This window comes from Cucurbitaria berberidis (assembly GCF_010015615.1).
Source record: "Cucurbitaria berberidis CBS 394.84 unplaced genomic scaffold K460scaffold_7, whole genome shotgun sequence".
In the NCBI taxonomy this organism is placed as follows: domain Eukaryota; kingdom Fungi; phylum Ascomycota; class Dothideomycetes; order Pleosporales; family Cucurbitariaceae; genus Cucurbitaria; species Cucurbitaria berberidis.
Genome location: NW_024468941.1, coordinates 325,832 through 345,533, shown reverse-complemented (window position 1 = coordinate 345,533; position 19,702 = coordinate 325,832). Strand labels below are relative to the sequence as shown.

Genomic DNA, 19,702 nt, shown 5'->3' with positions numbered 1-19,702 from the left:
AATCGCACCGAAATCGCAACTTGTTCGGCCGTTCGAAGGTGTCTTCACACGATATACGACTCGTAGCGAGCTACCCCACACCCTTCATTGACGTGCTCTAAAACGTGTCTGGGACTCCCTTGACATTCATCTCTGGATTACAGACCTTCCCAGTCATCCATCACCACTGAGAGCTGTTCAATCATGGGCTCCGCATTCGCGCCGCAGTACGTACATGGCATTTACATACCCTCGGTACTGTTACTGACCGGAGTCACGATAATCAATAGGGCATGGCTGCCATTCGCCGTGCTCTTCATAGCAATTGTGGGAGGATGGAAGTTCTACAGCAGCGGTAAGAGACTGTCTTTTGCTTCTAGGAGGAAATGCGAGCTAACATCTTGTAGGAGGATCCCGCAAAGTACTGAAGCCTACCGAATTCCAAGAGTTTGAGCTCGAGGAGAAGACTGTACTCTCGCACAACACCGCCATGTACGTTCCCTGCCTCTGAAACGTCGGCACAGCTAACCCGTCCAGCTACCGCTTCAAGCTCCCCCGCCAAACCGACACCCTTGGCCTCCCCATCGGCCAGCACATCTCCCTCGCCGCTACGATCGCCGGCCAACCCAAAGAATTCGTCCGCTCGTATACACCGGTTTCGTCCGATCTAGACAAGGGCCACTTCGACCTGCTCATCAAGTCCTACCCGACAGGCAACATCTCCAAGCATGTCGCGAGCCTACAAATCGGCCAGAAGATGAAGGTCCGGGGACCCAAGGGCGCCATGGTATACACACCGAACATGGTCAGGCACTTTGGTATGATTGCAGGTGGCACGGGCATCACGCCCATGCTGCAGGTCGCCAAGGCAGTAATTCGCGGCCGCGCCGCTGGCGACAAGACCGAGGTGGACCTGATTTTCGCCAACGTGAATCCTGAGGACATTCTGCTCAAGGACGAGCTCGATGCGCTGGCGGCCAAGGACTCCAAGTTCAGGGTGCACTATGTACTCAATAACCCGCCGGCGCAGTGGACTGGTGGCACTGGTTTCGTCACGGCCGACTATATCAAGGAGAAGCTCCCGGCACCAGCGAGCGATGTTAAGATTCTAGTGTGCGGACCGCCACCGATGGTTGCTGCGATGAAGAAGGCTACAGAGAGCTTAGGATTTGCCAAGGCGAAGCCGGTCAGCAAGCTTGAGGACCAGGTCTTCTGCTTTTAATTGGGGAGATGAAGGGAGTGAGGAGCGTCAGCATGGGAGCTGTGTTGAGATCGAGACAATGGCCATTCCATGGGTCGTTGGGCGTTGATTACCCCTCGTACATATGCATAGAGTGTACAGGCTCTTTACTTTACATCTAGTCAAGCCTAGCAAATGTCATTGAATACAACTATCCACACATTCTCAATTGTCATTATGTGTCGAGAAAATCTTAGCAAGTTGGCGTCTGCAGTCTTCTGAAAGGAGTGTCATGACGTTCCGCCTAGACTTTCCCTGCTACACCAAACCCAAACATTACATCATACCACGAAAAGACTCTAGTACATGAGTTTCTATCCTCTGCGAACCTGTCAACGCCCGAGTCAAGTTTTTATCCAACAAGTACATCAACCACTCAGTCAAGTCACCATGGCCGAACAACAACAAGATTCCTCAAACCCCCCTCTACAAGGCCACCTCGCCCTGATAACAGGCGCAACAGGCGGCATCGGCTCATGCATTTCCCATCTGCTCGCCAGCCTAGGCAGCTCCCTTGCACTGCACTACAACAGCGACGAACAAACTGCCTCCGCGCTGCAAACCAGCCTACAAAGCAAGTACGCACGGCAATTTGGCAGCGAGTTCAAAGCTTACCAGGCGGACATGGCGCGTTACGATGATGTGCGTCCCCTTGTCTCCTCGCGAGAGTCAAAGCCTATATTAAGGGAAGATAGAGTGAGTAGAGCTGAGCTGATATACGAGCAAGTAGGTCCGGCATATGCACCAAGACATCACCTCGACACAAGGCGCGCCGACGATACTCATCAACAACGCGGGTTCTACCGGTGGGCACAGCGGCGTGCAATCCGTGGGCGAAGTGTCTATCGAGGCCTTTGAGCGGACGTGGCGGATTAATTGCGGGTCTGCATATTTGCTCACGCAGCTGTGTGTGCCGGCCATGGAGGAGAAAGGGTGGGGTATGTAGCGTGGGAATCTGTATGGGTAGACTGTGATGTTGTGCTGATTTCTGGTGGCAGGTAGAGTCATCTTCGTGAGCAGTGTCGCGGGGATTACGGGGGGGATTATTGGACCGCATTATGCGTAAGGCTTTCTTTTTCTTTATGGTTTGCTTACTTGTATGGATTCGTTTGGAGAGGGTGCTGATTTTGTGTATAGGTCTGCGAAATCTGCGCTGCATGGTATGGTACACTGGCTTGCTAATGCGTATGCAAAGAAAGGCATCACGGTGAATGGAATTGCGCCTGCGCTTATCGAGCAGACCAAGATGCTGCCGGGGAGTAATGAGGAATTGTCGAAGAGTATGTATTGTCTGCTAACCGTACATCTCAGTACTTCATCCTTATTCTCCACTTCTCTATACTCTTCTTGTCGTATTAAAGCTTCTAAGAAATTGACACTGACGTGATGGTCACAGAGATACCCATTGGCCGCCTCGGCACGCCAGACGAGATTGCAGAGACGATGCTGTGGATGATCAAGACGGGCTACGTGACGAACAAAGTTATTGCCGTCGATGGGGGCATGTTTCCACAGTAAGGAACTAGTCATGCCGGTTTGTGGGAAAAGGTTTTACCTTGTTCGCGAAAAGGCGCACAATGGCATGCGCCTTTCCTTGGAGAGACAGACAGGCAAGGAATTGGCACGACAGTAGAAACGTCCGTAGATAAGCGTGCTCGGCTTTAGAGGCTGAGGCTGTGTATGGCTTTGTACCACGCCCATCGCTGTGTTCGCTTTGTTAGCAACGAAAAAACCCCGTGAAGCTTTACGGTACACGCATTGGACGCCTGAACCCCTTGCTCTTCACTAGTCCACCATCACACCAGCCAGTCAGCATTCCAAAGCTATTGTCTTAGCTCACGCCAGCACGTCTTGTCCGCAGACACGAACAATCACTTGATCTCTACTCGGAAGGCCCGCTTTGTCTCGAAGCGCCGGGGCGCGGAGTCGGCTCAAACATACGCCCAGTCCTATCAGGTTGGGCAGTATACCCAAGTCGCGATGTGTAGTTGAAGTTTACTTGGTGGCTTCGCGCTTCCCCGCAATTTTGCGCCTGCAGCTGGTCTTGTAACGGCCCGATCAATCCTGGCGTACGCATTGACAGTTCACGCACTGAAAGTCGGACTAGGCACCGCCGTCACTCGCAACATCGATACCCAATCTGGAGTCCTTTGGCTACGACTGGTTTGGCTGGGTCAGTTCGTGTCGCTTGGGTCGTGGCGCTCTCGCTGTCGTAAGCGCTCTCTCCGTTAGGTCGTTTCTTGGAATCATGGCGGGTTCGTGGTGACTTTAGAAACACAGACGAGCCGTGTCTTCGCTGTTCTGTATGGTTGGCGTGTTGATCCAAAAATGTGGGACTGAAATGTGGGGAATCGGGTCAAGACGTGAGATGGATGTTGAGATTGGCCAATGTCAAGGGTCGGATCTAGCTCCCATGAACAAGTGCTCCGAGCCTCGATTAGACGTTTCCTAGACTGGGGTGATGTGCGCTAGTGTCTAAGCCGCGCTTGGTCGCGTGAGGGGTGAAGGTGCAGATCCAACGACGTCCTCCAAGATGGAAGGGCATTGACAGGACTGGGCAGAGATAGTGCCGAGGGTTTGAGCCAGCTAATAAAGCTGTTTGAAAGTATAAAGACCGAAGAATACATAGGAGTTGACTCTTTCGCGATCAGGGGTAGCGTAACCCGTTACTGCTCGTTGTATATGTCGGCACTTTGGCGTTAGAGCCCGCCTAGACTACTGTCTTGTTCCAACGTAGAATTAGACCTGGTTCTTGCATATTGTGTCTTTGTCAGGGCATTACAGCCAATGTGATAATCTAAGCCACAAGATAATCATTAGTTGGGGTAATAAAGAAGTCCCAAAACCGAGCCTTGAGAGGTGTGGATGCAGGCCAGGGACGAGCTAGGGTTTACCGATGCTTTGATGCTCGCAATCCGACACTCCTTTCGCGCTTGTCTTATTTGAACTACCGTAGTAAGATCAGACGTAGGTGTGGAGGTAACATTGATCATTCCACCATGGTAGTGTCGTTACAATTGAGGATGTCTTGCGTCGGATAGCTGCAGCGGGTACAAGCGACACTTTTCTCTAGTTGCAGGGATACTCTCGAGTACCACTCGGATGTGCATTGGGCCGTATCTGGTGGTGCATCCATGGGCATTTGCTAGTTCAAGAGCACTAGTAGCATGCTGACGCGAGGTGTTCAGGCGCGTGGAAAAGATCTAAAGACAGTCACAAGCTGCGAGGGTGCTCCGACGACGATTGATTCGACAAACTGGCATATGAAAAGTGGAGCAGATTATCTTTGAGCGCCGTGATTGTGAACTAGAATAGGACTGTGGTGGTGAACATTTATGTTGCTTGTCTCTCCGTGGCTTGAGTCCGGCAGTTGGCTATTGGCTAAAGCAGCAATGGAAGGGAGAAGCATTGATTCTGACTGGACAGGCGAAAACAATGACATGTCAGCTGCGTACTTGTTCCTAGTCCAGGTTACAAGGCTTAGTGATGAGTCGAGTCACAGTGACTCGAATCATAGTGCATTGGTGTAGTAGAAGTCTGGATACTGCCGGTTTGGGGATTACGTCCAGAGGGAAGAACGTGACAGAGAATGAATGGCGCGGTACGAGTACCCTTCAGGCCATGCGGGCGAATCAGCGTCTTGCCAACGGTTGCACATGAGCACAAGACTCGAGCAGGCTGCATACCGTGCCAATCAGCATGGCCATGACCGGTACACAAACTCGGCAGCCATGAAGGAGGGAAGTGATGGAGCCTTGGATGGATCCACGTGGCGGTGTCTAGCAGGCCTGAAAACGGTTATCTTCCAGTGACAGATTTGGGCGTTTCCTTGTTGGAGTCATTGGAGATGTCTTGACAGTCTCCGCGGGATGATGGCTTGAAGGAAGGCGCTAGGAGGGCCCCACGTGCCATCAAGATAGGTATCATGTCTGAGCCGAACGAAGGGAAACGCACCGACTAGGCGTTGCTTTTGCAACACGGGAAGGGGTTCGGCATGCCGAAGATTGGGAGGGCGTGATTGGCTGGCCGTGCGCCTGCTGCCTGATCTAAATTCTGACCTGCAAGTCTGGCAGAGGTCTCGGAGGATTGTAAAGGACATGCAGGTGTGTTGGGCGTGCGCAGACGGGGCAGCTCTAGCCTGCACCTTTGTTGTTCAGGCTGCGGTGCACAAGAGACGCGCACCCGCAGCGAAGCTCCATGAACAGCGGTTCCATGGACGGAGCGACAGGACTGGGACAAGGCGGGCCCACTCTGTGGCTTAGAGGGTGATCTCCCACAGGAGGGCCAGAAACATGATTCGCTGCACGGCCGGTACTTGAAGCGCCAAAGGCTGGGATGGTACTGTTCGAGGGCGCGGTCGCAAAAGCGGCCGCTGCTCCTGAAAAGTGCGCCATGAGCCACATCCAGCAGCGTTCTCTCAGGCTTGTTGGCTCGGAGCAGGGCCGATGGGACTACGACTGCACCCGCGAAATGCCGCTTGAGTGTAGGCTAAAGGTTCTTTCGCGTTGTGGACGAGTGGACGCATGCAAGCGCCATTCCAGGGGGTGGACGCCCCCTCCATCACGTCGCTGACTTGTGACTGGGGGGTTTGTTTGTTTGTGATGGTGGTGAGTGAGGGCAGAGCCGCCCGGTGAAGGTCAAGGTGTGTGTGGGTGGTGTGTATGGCAGCGGGAGTTTGAGCGCGGCACTCGGACTGCAGAGGGGACATTCCGTGGGACGACGCTGCTGCAGGCTTTGCGGGCGCCTCAGCTGTCGCTAGAGGCTGATACAGCAGACAGCCAGTAGGAATGCAGGCCCCGGCCGGCTCAGTCTGCCCTAGATGGCTGGGGAAAGGCGGTGGGCGGCAGCGGGAGGTCAGCCTGGAAAGGCCCTACTGTGTGTGTGTGTAGCTGCTGAGGTGGGGAGAGTCTTGATTGAGGCAGACAGACAGACAGAATAGATCAGAACCACCAGATAGAGTCAACGCAGCAAGCAAGGAACACCTGGCCACGGGGAAAAGAAAGCTTGGAAGTGCGCATAGCAGACGCAGACGCAGACGCAGACGCAGAGCAGACGCACAACCACAACCAGCCAGCATTTCTTATCGCGGAGTAGTATAGCGTCATCATCATTCACTACATATCGGGGTCAATCAGGCAGGCCTCGACTGGTTGATTGACGGTACCCGTCGAGTGCGGTACCTGTGCTACTTGGATACTCGCACCACCACCACCACCACCACCATAGATACTAGTAGTCTCCTACTAATCAAATCAAACCAGCTAGCTTCAGGGCTGTTTGGTTTCCCTCCCCCCCGTCCCTCGTCCCCAGTCCCAGTCCGCGTCCCAGTCCTAGTCGCGTCCCAGTCCCAGTCCACAAGTCCGCGTCCCAGTCCGCGCCCACCACACTCTCCACAATTCAATTCGAGTCCCGTCCCAACGAACGCGCCTTCCCTTCTTCCTGCCCTGGGCTTATTATCATATCACTTTTAGCAGTCGCGCCCCCAAAACCTCAGCACTCCTCTCCTCCACCACCACACCCTCTGCCCTCCCCTCCCCCCTCGTCGCCTTTCTGCCCCCCCAAGGCGCAAACGCTGTCAGATAGATGCTCACTGCTGCTGCTCACCGCGTATCATCCGTCTACTCCATCTAATACACCCTCTCTGCCTGACGACACACGCTTGCCACCCCTGCCGCCGCCCTATTGGCCCGAGTGCCTCGACGCAACGGATCGCCCGAGCTCGCTGTTCGTTCGAGTCCCCGTCGCCCAAAAAAAGTCCCAAAATCCCCCTCCTGCGCCTCGCGTTATTGGCTTCAGCAACCGTTTTCTTTCTCTTTCCCAAATTCCCAATCACCATTGCAGCCCTCGCTGCATGCGCATTCCTTCACCTCCCGGCTCCTGTCTAGCGCGAATCCGCCGCTTTCTCTCTCTCTGCCGATTCACTCTTAGGCCCACCCACCCCCGTCGCAGACATCGCACTGTCGCGGATCGCATCTCGCAACCCTACGCCGCGCCACTCATCGCCCACCCGCACTTCTGCTCCGCGCATTCCACCGCGGCTGCGCGCACGCCTGGCACCACCACGGGCTTCGACGCCAGCTCTTTTGTCTGACCGTGCAGCGCCCCAATCGCCCGTCCTTTCGCCTGTGCGCCTGCTCTGCCACTTGCGAATCGCGCCCCTCTACCCTTGGCCTTGGGCATAACGACGTTTCAAAGCTGTTTTACCCCCAGCACCCCATCCCCTCCATCCTCGCCTTCGCCAGTCTGACACCATTCGGTCCGGATCCTAACGCTTTTGGCTTGCATTCGCTGATCGTCCAATTTTCGACTTCTCGACCGCACCCACTTCTTTGTCTCCCGACGGCCGCCGCAATACCGTCACGACAAAGGAAAGAATGGCCGGTGGGCCTAGTCCGACCAGCACGAGTCCCTCGAACCTTTCCAACAGCCCGTTTCTCCACGGCTCCATTAGTAGCTCGACCTCCTCCTCGCCGCCCAAGCCCTTCTCGTCGCAAAACACCATGACGGCAGACGTCTTCGCTGCATCGCATGCCTACGGCATGCCCGCCGCCTTTGGAGAGCGCAGGCCCATGGAGAAGAACGGCCTTTCTCTCCTCTCCTTCAGCGACGCCGAGACGCTACCCGAACTCAAACCTGGCCGCCACACCATCTTTCTGCGCAAACTGCCCAGCAACAGCGATCGCGACGCTGTGCGCAACATTCTCCTCTTCGCCAAAGACCTCGTCGACTGCGAGCTCGTGTCCCATTCCCGCCTCTCCGAGGACAAGGGCTTCGCCTCGGCTGTAGCGCATTTCCAGACCTACGAAGGCGCAAAAGAGGCCCGAGACCTGCTCAATGGAAAGCGCAATGCTACCAACGACGCGACCCTGGTCGTAGAGTTGCTCCAGGACGGCCTTCCCGGCGCCATCGGATCACGGCGCAACACCGTGGACAGCAGCGCATCTACGCGACAAGGATCCATCGCAAGCGGGATCGCCACGACTAACAACGGCCGACAATCATCACGATATAATGGCACTTTCCAGAACATGGAGAAGATGTCCCCACCCAACGGGACCCCGGGTCTTGGCAACGGAGAATTTCCCACCACAAACCTCTTCTCGCCGACATCCCCCGTGAACACGTCCTTCACCAGCCGCAACCTGGGCAAGTCAGTCATCAATGATGAGGCTGACGACGTGGATGGCCTGCTCAACGAGTCGATTGGCTACGGAACGGGCGGTCCACCAGTCCAGTCCAACATGCAACGCAGGGCCACGAACCCGAACCCGCCAATTCCTGTTTCCCGCTTCGCATCGCTGTCTCTGAACACAAACGGCGTGAATGGCATGACCTCCCCACCGTTGCCAAACTATGCCTCTCCCCGGTCTGGATCCAACATGCAATCGCCGGGAGCGACCATGTCTGCCATGTCTCCACATACCATTCCCTCTGCATTGAGCAATGCATCCAACACTGGATTCCAACAGTACTCGCAGCATTTTGCGAGACCCACGTACCCGCCTGTAAACCCGGCCGATCAAAACCCGCCATGCAACACGCTGTACGTGGGCAACCTTCCCATGGACACTTCCGAGGACGAGCTCAAGGCCGTCTTCTCCAAGCAACGTGGATACAAGCGACTCTGTTTCCGCACCAAACAGAACGGGCCCATGTGTTTCGTCGAGTTTGAGGATACGTCTTTTGCTACCAAGGCGCTGAATGAGCTGTACGGGTACATGTTGCACAATAGCGTCAAGGGCGGCATTCGATTGAGCTTCTCCAAGAACCCCTTGGGGGTACGGAGCGGACAAGGCTCCAGCATGGGCCCGCCATCTGCCATAACACCATCTACCCCTCTGTCAGGGTTTGGCAACAATGTCGTGGCCCCGCCCGGCTTCTCTACAGCCACCGGTCCACCGCCTGGGCTGTCAGCGCCTCCAGGACTTTCGACTCCTGTCCACCACCACCACCACAACAACAACAATGGCAACTCTGGTTTCGGCATGTACTCCAACGGCGGCTTCGGTATGGGCCCAAACGACATGGCCAGCCCTATGCGCCAGCCACTTGCTACTAGCGTTGCCGGTAACGGCTTCGGAGGCATGGGAGGCAGCTACACGGCATATATGATGGGACGCTGACGACAATGACGACGACGACGATATCAATCTGCTATGCCGTTACGAGTGACGATCCAGGAGTTTGGGCTCGTATACCATCACCGAGAATTTGCAAAACTTGTTGCTTCATCCATTTGTTGCGTTACACCCCGTCACTTCAGTCATTGCGCAGGTGTTGAGTTGTTTGGGTTGAATATTGGCTTCAGTTCTCTCTGTTTGAGCAAGGGCATGGGTACTGGCGCGGAATCTCCTTTAGATCCATTACGCCCGTTGGGCGTGGACTTCCTTTCCAGCATACAGCGATGATTCCCCCTTGTGCGATTTGTTTGTTTGTTTACTACACGGCTTTGGGTGGAGCTGGCGTCTGCAGAGGGGTTGGGTTTCTTTTTTCTTTCTTCTCTTTACTTTTTACTTCGATATTCGCCGCCTTTGAGGCTGCACTTACCCATCGTTTCTTCCTGCTTTCTGGTCGGGAACTAAGAAAAGCGGGACCACATGGACTGGTCGGGAAGAGGCTCAGTTGGTACCTGCTCATATTGGAATATCCCCAGGCTCTTCTCCTTGGACAGTTTGCAATTTTGGGTTCATTTACACGGTAGATGCGCATTGCAGGCTCCGCAGCATACTAGGAGCTAGGCGATATCCTGTCTTTACTGCGATTCATTCAGCATTTGCTTGGACCTAGCGTCCTCTTCATATCTTTCTTCCTTTGGCTTCGGCCTAATTCTTTTTATTGATCATTCTGTTCGTTTTCGAATACCCTTTTTGGGCGCAACATCTGGCGTTAAGAACCCCCTACAGCACTTAATAAAAGTCATCATCGCTTCACACCCATACTCGAGCAAACGTAATCTTGTCTGCACCACTAACAATGGAGTTTAGTTTATTGCTTCATGCTACTATTCGTCATCATTCTATCAAATGTGCCTACATGAGATGACGCCAGCTTGCAGGACTGAAGCTGTACCTGAGTAATTGCACCTGCCGATCGGTCTTCTAGAAGCATAACATCACCTCGAACATGCGACCGCTTCTAGAAGAGGAGGGCTGGCAATCAATCAATGCAGTGTGATACCGTGCGAAAGTGGATATCGGTGTGATTGGCTACCAGCCGTGCCAAGGAAAGGCCCCTGCCCCATGCGTCCAAACTTTTCGAGCTTTGCAGCGTAAACTTCACCACAACACCAGCCCACACTCATTATACCCCCGTCCTGTTCCTCTTCCCTATATACTCTTAAATCAATGCGATAGCATTAGCAGCATCACAATGCCTCCGCGGTTACGCTCCTCCAACCTCCCCTCACCCGCTGCTTCATCACCCTTCGTCTCCTGCCCATGCACAAGATTATCGCCCTTCATCAGGGTAGCACAGAGATCGCGCGACTTTTCATCAACACCAGTGCAGCAGATCACATTACGGCGGCGGAAATTCTATGAGTGGCTCAATGGGCCTGGAAGGTCACTGAAGGAGCCTCTGCCGGGCTCCACCAACTACCTGGGGGCATACGACAAGTACGGTAATCTCGTTCGAGCAGGTCCGGGATGGCGGAGAGATGCCCCGCAACCTCCAGGGCAGGGGCAGGCAGAAGTACAGGACAAGGAAGAGAAGTCGGCCGAGGACCCGGCGCCGCAGGGTCAAGAAAGCTTAGACGAGTTAGAGGCGGCAATTCGTGCTGGCGAAGCTGAGGAGAAGGAAGCCAAGAAGACTTCAGAAGAGGACGATGGAAAACTGCCACCCGAAACAGCAGAGGATCTCCGTCCTTTTCCACTAAACAAATACTTCCGATCTCAACCAGTACTCAGCGAAGAGCTACGAGAAGCCATATACCAACGCGTCAAGAAGGACGGCGCAACAGTATCACTTGCTAGTGTTGAGTTCGGCGTCAGCAATGAGCGTGTTGGCGCCGTTGTGCGACTAAAGCAGATGGAGAAGGAGTGGATTGCACAGGTACGTTTTCATATGCTTTCCTTCTACCCCGTGATGACATGATGAGACTTAAACAATTCGATTAGTCTTTAAGACACCTACATGGTTACAAAACTTAAGTCATGCTCTTGCTGATCGTCATCAACCCTAAACTATCACTATTACAATTTTGTATATGCGTAGTTGGCTAATAGTCACCCAGGGACAAACACTAGCTATCCCTTACAGCAAAGCTGTCCTCTCCATGCTCCCAACAACACCAAACATCGACACCTCTCAGAAGGGCAAACGTCCCATAGTCCACGAGCCCATCAACGACCTCAAGGTCCACCCGGCAACACGGCAACAGCTCTTTGTTCCTGTCGCCGAGTCGCGTCACTTCACGCGTGTTGATGCCGGAAAAGCGTTTGACAACAACCTACTTCCAGCTGATGCAAGGATCCCACATCCTGAGCTAGTGCAAGCAGAAAAGGAAATAGCGAGCGGGCTGAGCTTCGAGGAAAGGAGAAAGCTGGCTGAGGAGCGCTTTGAAGCCGAGGCAAAGCGGAAGCGGGACGCAGAGAGGAAAAAAGAAGAGGAACTCCGGGCTCTCAAGGTCGTCCCCAAACGACGATGGGACTTTGTTTTCCAGGACGTCAGCGTCGAGGACGCAGGCCGCGATGGGCGGGGGGCAAAGGCAGCCGGGTGGCGGTATGGCGTGCCGCATCAAGACCGCAAGAGGGGCATCCCCAAGATCCCTACCAAGGTCGAGGCTTAGAGCGCGGCTTGAGGCTGTGGCTTATACTGTGTACACTATGTATCTGTCTGTATTGGATTCTTGTAGCATACCATGTCAGCGCGAGTCCTGCATGAGGGGAAGATATACCCCCTTGTAGCAATGTAACGAAACTATTATCAACATGTATTGATCGAAAAGTCTCGGTTGCACCACTAGTTTTATCATTTTCGTTGGATCAATCACACGGTAGCGTCTCTCCCTCTCTCGGAGTTGGCCGCAAAACAGAAGCGTAAAGGGAGCCGCATTGATCGGTCAACACGACCGACGCCCATACCATGCCCATGCCATGCCATGCCATGCAATGCACGCCCCGTCGTGCAGGAAATTCCGCAATCCCACAAATCGGGACCGCCCTCCCTCGCTTTTTGTACGCTTTCTCTCTCTCTTTCTCTTCGCACCCACTCACCGATTTGGAGCGTAGCGTAGCTCTCGAGACGAGACCCCGCTAACTTACTTACTTGCTTGCCTTGCCCCCTGGTCCCACTGCATGGCGTTGTGTGCCAAGATGTGCGCTGTGAGTGAGTGGGTGGTGAATTTGTATGGGTCTCGCGGAGAAACGTCCGACTGGACTGGTGGGGTTTGTTTTTTGGGAAAGGGACTTTTTCGCGTTGTACATTGTAGGTTTATTGGTACATGAGGTGTGGTGCTACATACATACTTTTGTCCTTGGTACTTTCTGCTGCTGCTGCTGTGAGGTGAGGGTGGTCGTTGGTGTGACTTGCGACTTGCGACCTGCGACTTGTTTGGTCGCGCTGCTATCATCACGCCTTTGACTGTGTTCGCTGCCAACGCTGCTGGTAGATCGCTTTGTCGTGGATGGAGCATGGCACGTCTCTCGCTCTTGTGGCCGCCCAGTTCACGAGTTTCTTCTCGCTAGATGGGAGTGTGTGCGCCTTTGCCCCCATGCTTTCATCGCAGCAAATCATACTACCCCTTAATAGCGAATCCTCAGTGCCTCATCGATACTGCATCTTCTGCGCCCCTCCTCGCTTTTCAAGTTTGGCCTGCCGCTTGCTCGTCGCCGCGCCGGGCTGAGGCACACCGGCCGCATCCTGATACCCTCCCCTCATACCTGTATAAGTCGTATACGCCGCATACCCCGAGTACGCCGGAATAACCGCCCACAGCCACCAAGCGTAGTCGCCAACAAGAGCTGCCAGCGTAATGCAACCGTAGCTCCAGTAAACGACATCCCACATGTACTCAGTCAGACCCTTGGCCTCCAGGTCCTCGCCCGCGCGCTTCACGGCGCCATCCTCGTTGAGCGTCGGGCGGCTCAGGCGCTCAAAGTAGAACTGGATTAGCAGCTGGGGCGCGGAGAAGAGCAGGTAGAGGGTGATTGATTTCCGGGAGAGCGACGAGCGGTAGATGAGCGCGCGGAGGAACCACCATAGCAGGTGGATTGCGAGGGTTAGGTAGAGGGTTTGGTTGAGGCGGGCCGTGTTGCTGGCCGCGAGGGTTTTGGTGGCTTTCTGGGGTGGTGTTAGTGATGAACAGCATCTTTTTTGGCATGGTTTCGAAGTGCATGTACATCCCACTACAGCAGCGATAATGCATTGAGGGCTCTAACGCTGCCTAGTGGAATTGTAGAATGAAAGTGATATTGGCATTTAGCCATTTCTAGCATTGACACCGGCTATTGTGGGGTTTGATGTTGGGTCTGATGTGGTCTGAAGGAACATACCTGCGCCATGTTGAGCGTAATCGCAGCGTAGTCTTTTGGCCGTCAGGGTTGTGTGCGGCGACGTCGGGAGTGTTGGAGGGTCTTTGGCCAAGCAATGCATCCCGCCTCAGCGACTGGTGGTTGGTTTACCGTCCGTGCGCACCTGCATTCACAACAAGCGCGAGCAACCTCACCGCGCCCGTCACGAACAACAACGCCCTCGCGCGCCATCTGGACTCACTGCAGCTGCTCGGACAATAGCTGCTTGCTATTATGGACTCATAGATAGTCTACTTCAACCTCACTTCTCCTGTGCGCCGACCGTGTTTGCCAATTCGCTTTGTCGAGCACGCCGAAAGCGTCACCTAGCAACAAGACACCGATTGCAGAGACACGCCTTCCACTCGCCATCCCCACCCGCCGCACCTTTACCTCGCCGCTCTCATGCCTATACCGCGGTGAACAAACATCTTTCGCGACTCTACCCTAGGCGCCATCCTTCTACCAACACACCACGTCCGCCCGTCATGTCGCCGCCCGCGGGCGTTAACGCCCAGCTGCGGCAGCTTATATACTACCACCTCGACAACAGCTTCCTAGAAAACGCCCTCTTCCTTGCCGGTCGTCTACACGCCCTCGAACCCCGCAACCCAGACGCCGCGCACCTTTTAGCGCTTTGCAACCTCCGACTCGGAAGATACAAAGCTGCCTTCGACTGCTCGAGGTCCAAGGGAGTGCATTCCCAGCATCTGGGATGTGCCTATGTGTTTGCGCAAGCATGTCTTGGCCTCGAGCGATATGATGCAGGTGCTCAGGCGCTGGAGAAGGTTCGCGGTCTTTGGGCTGGACGGAATCACTGGAGTAAGCGCCGTGGTGGATACGCGTCGTAATGATACTGACTGTACTCACAGGCAAGCACTCCGAAACGTCGAGACGCCACATTCCCGACGCCGCAGCCTGCTATTGCATGCTGGGAAAGCTGTACGCCGCCCACGGCGACACTAAGAAGGCTATTGACTACTATGTCGAGGCCTTGAAGATCAACTCGTTCATGTGGGACGCTTTTACCGGCCTCTGCGATATTGGGGCTGTAGTCCGGCCCCAGAACGTCTTTAAGATTACCCCGGACATGCTGGCCTCGATATCGCACGTTGCAACTAACGGGAATGCAACTTATACTACTTCGTCGCAAGAGAGCCTAGATACCCGTAACCCGTTTGTCTCAACTCCCGACCTTGATCCTTTTAATCCGTCCATACGGCAGGGAGGCGACGTCGGACTCAACCTCGGTGGATCGAATCTGCTCTCAAGGTTGAATGGCAGTAATCCTGGCACAAATGGCATCGGTGCAAACTCGACGCATCACGATGTGGAAACTCCCACCGCGAACGGCCAGCCCTTCCACCATGAGGATGTTTTGATGGGCGAAGCTGGAGGCCCAGTCCTGACCGAGCAAGGAATGGATATGGCACATGCACCAGCGCGAAAGCCACGATTGCCGGGTTTCAACGGGGTAGAAGAGCCGCCACGCATGCGATCCATCACTTCAAGGGTTCGAACGAAGACGAATCCAGAAGGCGACCAGACAGACATCCCTAGGCCGATTAATCAGAACGGCCATAAGCGGACCGTGTCAGGCCAAACCATGCAACACGGCCCAACTTCAAGCACACAACCATTAGATCCCACTGCAGCCCCACCGCGGAGGAGTACCAGGTTACAGAATTCGATAAGCCAGATCAGGGCATCGAGTAGCAGACTCGGGGGACTGTCGAGTAAAGACCAAGAGTCGAAAGAACGACGCGAGCTGCGGAAAGTCAAGGCAACGGGCACTAAAGGGAGGACGGGCACTGCCTCGATTGTCGGCAGAGTTGTCAGTGGAAACAGGAAGCCGCACTTTGAGGCCTCTGAAATGTCGAAGCCAGAGTCGAGACCTGCGAGTGCAGCTGCTATAGCGGCACAACCACCCCGGATGGCTCCGCAAGTTGATACAGCACGAGAGCAAGAGGCCTTGAACTGGCTCTTGGATCTACTACTCAGGATTGGCTCAGGCTACAGACACTTGAGTCGCTATGAGTCGACTAAGGCTTTGGAGGCGTTTGCCGCGGTCCCAAAGGGGCAGCGCGACACCCCCTGGGTACTGGCGCAGATTGGCAAGGCCTACTACGAATGCGCCATGTATGCCGAAGCGGAGAAGATTTTCCGGCAGATTCGCGAAAAGACCCCTTCGTATCTCGAGCACATGGAAGTGTACTCAAATACTCTCTGGCAACTGAAGCAGGAAGTGGCTTTGGGCCATCTTGCTCATACGCTGATGGACCAAGATCGCCTCTCACCGCAAGCTTGGTGCGCTCTCGGCAACGCCAGCTCGCTAGATCGCCAGCATGACGATGCTGTGAAGTGTTTTGCCCGAGCTACACAGCTGGACCCGAAGTTTGCATATGCCTTCACTCTCCAGGGCCACGAGCATGTGGCAAATGAGGAGTTTGACAAGGCCATGGCAGCGTACCGCAACGCGATTAGTGCCGATAACAGGCACTACAATGGTTGGTATGGTCTTGGGAATGTGTATGAGAGGATGGGCAAGTATGAGGTGGCCGAGAAGCATTACCGGGCAGCTTCACAGATCAATCCGAACAATGCCATGATCCTCGTGAGGATCGGACTGGTAAGTCCTCTCGAACGATACCCGTTACACTCATGGCTTATATGACTCTAGGTTCTCGACCGCATGAAGAAGATTGAGCCCGCCCTCATGCAATTCGAAGCTGCGATCAAAATCGATCCCCGCTCCATCATGGCCCGCTTCCGCAAATCGCAGATCCTGCTCAAGCTCGGCGCGCCAGAAGAGTCGCTCAAAGAACTTCTGTACCTGAAAGACGCTGCGCCAGATGACCCGAATATTCACTTCTTGCTGGGACGATGCTATAAGAAGTTGCAAGATCGCGCGAGTGCGATTCGCCATTTGACGATTGCGATGAACTTGGATCCGAAGAGTCACGGGATAATCAAAGAGGTCATGGAGAGCATCGACGAAGACGACAACGGGGCGTGGAGCAGTGAGGATGAGCGATGAAAAATTTCTGCACGTCACTGAGTGACACAGATCAAGCATGCGCGTGCGTCTCTCGATTACGTTCCATTATCCTTACCACGACAGGCACCCCGATCAAGGTCATCAACAGGCAGGCAAAAGTCTTCCCGTTTTGACTCTGAACATCACATGACCCTTGACCTTCCCACGCATACTTCGAGAGCACCATCATACCCCCTCTATACCCCATTCCTGCATTTCTGGAGCATACTGGATCGGAGCAACAAGGAGCGAACACTACGTCATTGTACCTGCATACACTGCATCAAGGGAGGCGCTGAGGAGTGGACTTGATTTGATTTGAAGCCGTCCATTTGGGGGCGGCGTTGGGTGTACTTTTTTTTGCTTTTGCTTTACTTTGCTTGCCTTGCATTTCAGCTTGCTTGGTGGATGAACTGGACAGGACTGGACTTGCATGAGAAATACGATTACACCCCTTTTTTAACAACAGCCGAACGCTTGGATTGGGGGACTGGCTGGCTGGCTGGCTGTGCCATTATTGACGTCTTTCGGTTTACATGACCGTTTCAATTCATCACTATTATGGGCATATCATCTCAGTCGAAAAAAGAACGAGGGCACGCTTGGCAGCGTTATAGTACTGGTTGGTTAGTTGGTTTAGCCGGGGGAGACGTGTACGATAGGTAGAAACAATTGCATATGAACGTCAGAGCAAATAAAAACACAAAGATGTGCATCATTATCAAGACTCCTTGCTCGAAGCTACCATGAGTTCCCGCAGAGCACGCCTTATATTGCAGTCATCTGAAGCATTCCAATTGATCACCCCTGTCCTACATGTCGTTATGTCCAGCACACGACCTTCGGCGAGCGTCATCAAAAGCCGTTATGGAGACGATCAAGCGCGAGTTTGAAATTGGCAGTCGACAGGTACCTCCGCCATGCCTCGATTTCTTCATCGTGGACGCAGTCGAGATAGACACGCCATGTACGACCAGGGTGATCTCTATCGAATTCTTGAAGAGCTTTCACATAATAACCTCCGACCTCGATAATGTCTGGTGGATCATTTCCAAGCATAACAAGAGCCCATTCATCGTCATAAATCTTCACTGAATGGCTCTCTCCGTACTTTGCGATTACCTGATTTAGTTTGCGGAGAACCTTTTTATCATAAGAACATCCTAGGCTGTAGATTTGAATGGAATCGACCGCAGCCAGATGTGCGGGTGCCATGCGTGATAGGAAGAATTCGTAATCATAGACTGCCAGGTCAAAGGCATCAACTCCGTCCTCTAATTCCAGTTCGAGACCTTCCTCGAACAGCCCTCCATGGAAATGGAGGGTATTGAGTTTGAGCCACGTGTGCGAGGTCTCTCGATGTAGCTGGCGGGTCAGACTTAGCATGTTCGTCGGGTATTTCGGCGGCTCGCCTTTTACTCTCGGGTTGTACGTCTTGAATGTCCCAACGCGTTTGCCGTCTTCTTCCTTCTTCCAGCACCACTCCAGACCTTGGTCGAACGTCAAGACATATTCGGCGATCATGATTCGGAGCTCAGCTGGAAGTCGCATGAAAGGCGACGGTCGTGAGTAGTGTGGCTGCGCCGCTCCGTCATTGTTTAGAGCAGTGTCGTGCGGCTTCGTCATAATCAGGCAGTCTTGAGAGTTCATCTTGTTTTCGTAGTATCTCTCGATGGTGTGTCGAAGGTTGCGAGTAGATGCGTGGTGGGGTAGCAGAGGTCAAGAGCCTAATAACGCAACAGGCCGGCGCGTACCGAGGTGGATCAGCCGATGAACTGTTTCAGCTAATAAACTACTTCAACAAAAGTCACCTATCTGCAAAAATAAGGCTATAAAGCTACTAATAAAAATTATTATTATAAAATTTTTTAAAGTATTAGTAAATAAATGCTTGCAATTAATTTGTACTATTTAAATTTTTATAAAAAATTAATTTAGCAGCTGCGCGCAGTAGTTTTAAGCAAAAGCAGTAGTAGCTGCAATATATTTAAATTATTACTTTTAGTATTTATAATATAATAATACTTTGCTGTATTTAAATTTGTAAAATATAAAGTTATTTATTTATATTTATTTATTTTATTATAAAATTTTTATAAAATTATAGCTTTTTTTTTTTGTTATTTTTGCGCGCGCGTAGTAGCTTATTTTTAAACTATTATTATATATTTTTTTGCAGCATACTTTTTAGCAAGCAATTATATTATTTTTATTTTTTTTATAATTTTTTTTTTATATAATATTGCTGCCGCTTTTAGCTTTCTTGTTTTTTTTTTTTAAAATTATTTAGTTTTATTTTTATATTATTTTACTATATTACGCGCGCAAGCTTTTTAAATAATTTTTAAATTTTAAAATACTATAATACTATAAAATTTTTTGCGCTATTAAAAATTTAAAAATTTACTTTTACTTTTATACTTTTTTTTAATTAAAAGCGCGTTGCAAAAACTTTTATTTTTATAATAAAAAAGCTTATTTTGCACTTAAAAAAAATATAGTATAAAGCCTAATTATTTAGCTTTAACTTTTACTTTATTTTTTATAGCAATTTTAAATAAATTGCAGAGCTAGTTTTAAGTATTTTTATTATTATTTTTTTTATTTATTAATTTTTAATTTTTTTGTTGTAGTTGTGTTTTAAATTATTATAGTATAATATTAGTATTAAGTAGCTTAATGCTTATAGCTTTAAATACTTTTTATATATTTATAAAAATAAATATAGTATTATAAGTAGTTTAAAATAATAAAAAAAAATTGCTTTTATTTATAAAAATAAAACTTTAGCTATAATAAAAGTAGTGCGCGAGCTTAGTTAAATAAGTAGTTAAAAAAAATAAAAAAAGCACTATATTTAGAAATTATAAGCTATAAATTAAATAAAAAAAAAATATTATTAAAAAAATCTTATTAGCGTTGCAAAAGTCTATAAAA

At 51.9% G+C, this 19,702-nt stretch overlaps 6 protein-coding genes across 6 annotated transcripts; 5 read left to right on the top strand and 1 right to left on the bottom strand.

Moving 5' to 3' along the window:
- Nucleotides 1-133: 133 nt before the first annotated feature.
- K460DRAFT_389803 (ferredoxin reductase-like protein) lies at nt 134-1,406 on the top strand. The gene is made up of 3 exons (XM_040935750.1): nt 134-334; nt 387-471; nt 517-1,406. Exons 1-3 carry the CDS (start codon nt 184-186, stop codon nt 1,199-1,201), a joined length of 921 nt encoding a protein of 306 aa, XP_040782767.1. The 5' UTR covers nt 134-183; the 3' UTR covers nt 1,202-1,406.
- Nucleotides 1,407-1,609: 203 nt separating this feature from the next.
- K460DRAFT_296056 (3-oxoacyl-reductase) lies at nt 1,610-2,737 on the top strand (the record flags this gene model as incomplete). Its single annotated transcript, XM_040929604.1, has 5 exons — nt 1,610-1,861; nt 1,950-2,161; nt 2,222-2,281; nt 2,357-2,519; nt 2,618-2,737. 5 exons carry the CDS (start codon nt 1,610-1,612, stop codon nt 2,735-2,737), a joined length of 807 nt encoding a protein of 268 aa, XP_040782766.1.
- A 4,856-nt stretch (nt 2,738-7,593) lies between these two features.
- On the top strand, nt 7,594-9,342 carry K460DRAFT_359912 (RNA binding protein-like protein; the record flags this gene model as incomplete). The annotated part of the gene is made up of 1 exon (XM_040932228.1): nt 7,594-9,342. One exon carries the CDS (start codon nt 7,594-7,596, stop codon nt 9,340-9,342), a length of 1,749 nt encoding a protein of 582 aa, XP_040782765.1.
- A 1,162-nt stretch (nt 9,343-10,504) lies between these two features.
- On the top strand, nt 10,505-12,159 carry K460DRAFT_371412 (uncharacterized protein). Its single transcript, XM_040934350.1, has 2 exons — nt 10,505-11,269; nt 11,451-12,159. Exons 1-2 carry the CDS (start codon nt 10,589-10,591, stop codon nt 12,003-12,005), a joined length of 1,236 nt encoding a protein of 411 aa, XP_040782764.1. The 5' UTR covers nt 10,505-10,588; the 3' UTR covers nt 12,006-12,159.
- Nucleotides 12,160-12,982: 823 nt separating this feature from the next.
- On the bottom strand, nt 12,983-13,719 carry K460DRAFT_359910 (uncharacterized protein; the record flags this gene model as incomplete). The annotated part of the gene is made up of 2 exons (XM_040932227.1): nt 12,983-13,498; nt 13,711-13,719. The coding sequence occupies 2 exons, from the start codon at nt 13,717-13,719 to the stop codon at nt 12,983-12,985; spliced, it is 525 nt and encodes a 174-aa protein (XP_040782763.1).
- Nucleotides 13,720-14,216: 497 nt separating this feature from the next.
- Nucleotides 14,217-16,765, top strand: K460DRAFT_359909 (nuclear protein bima; the record flags this gene model as incomplete). The annotated part of the gene is made up of 3 exons (XM_040932226.1): nt 14,217-14,550; nt 14,601-16,357; nt 16,409-16,765. The coding sequence occupies 3 exons, from the start codon at nt 14,217-14,219 to the stop codon at nt 16,763-16,765; spliced, it is 2,448 nt and encodes an 815-aa protein (XP_040782762.1).
- Nucleotides 16,766-19,702: the final 2,937 nt, after the last annotated feature.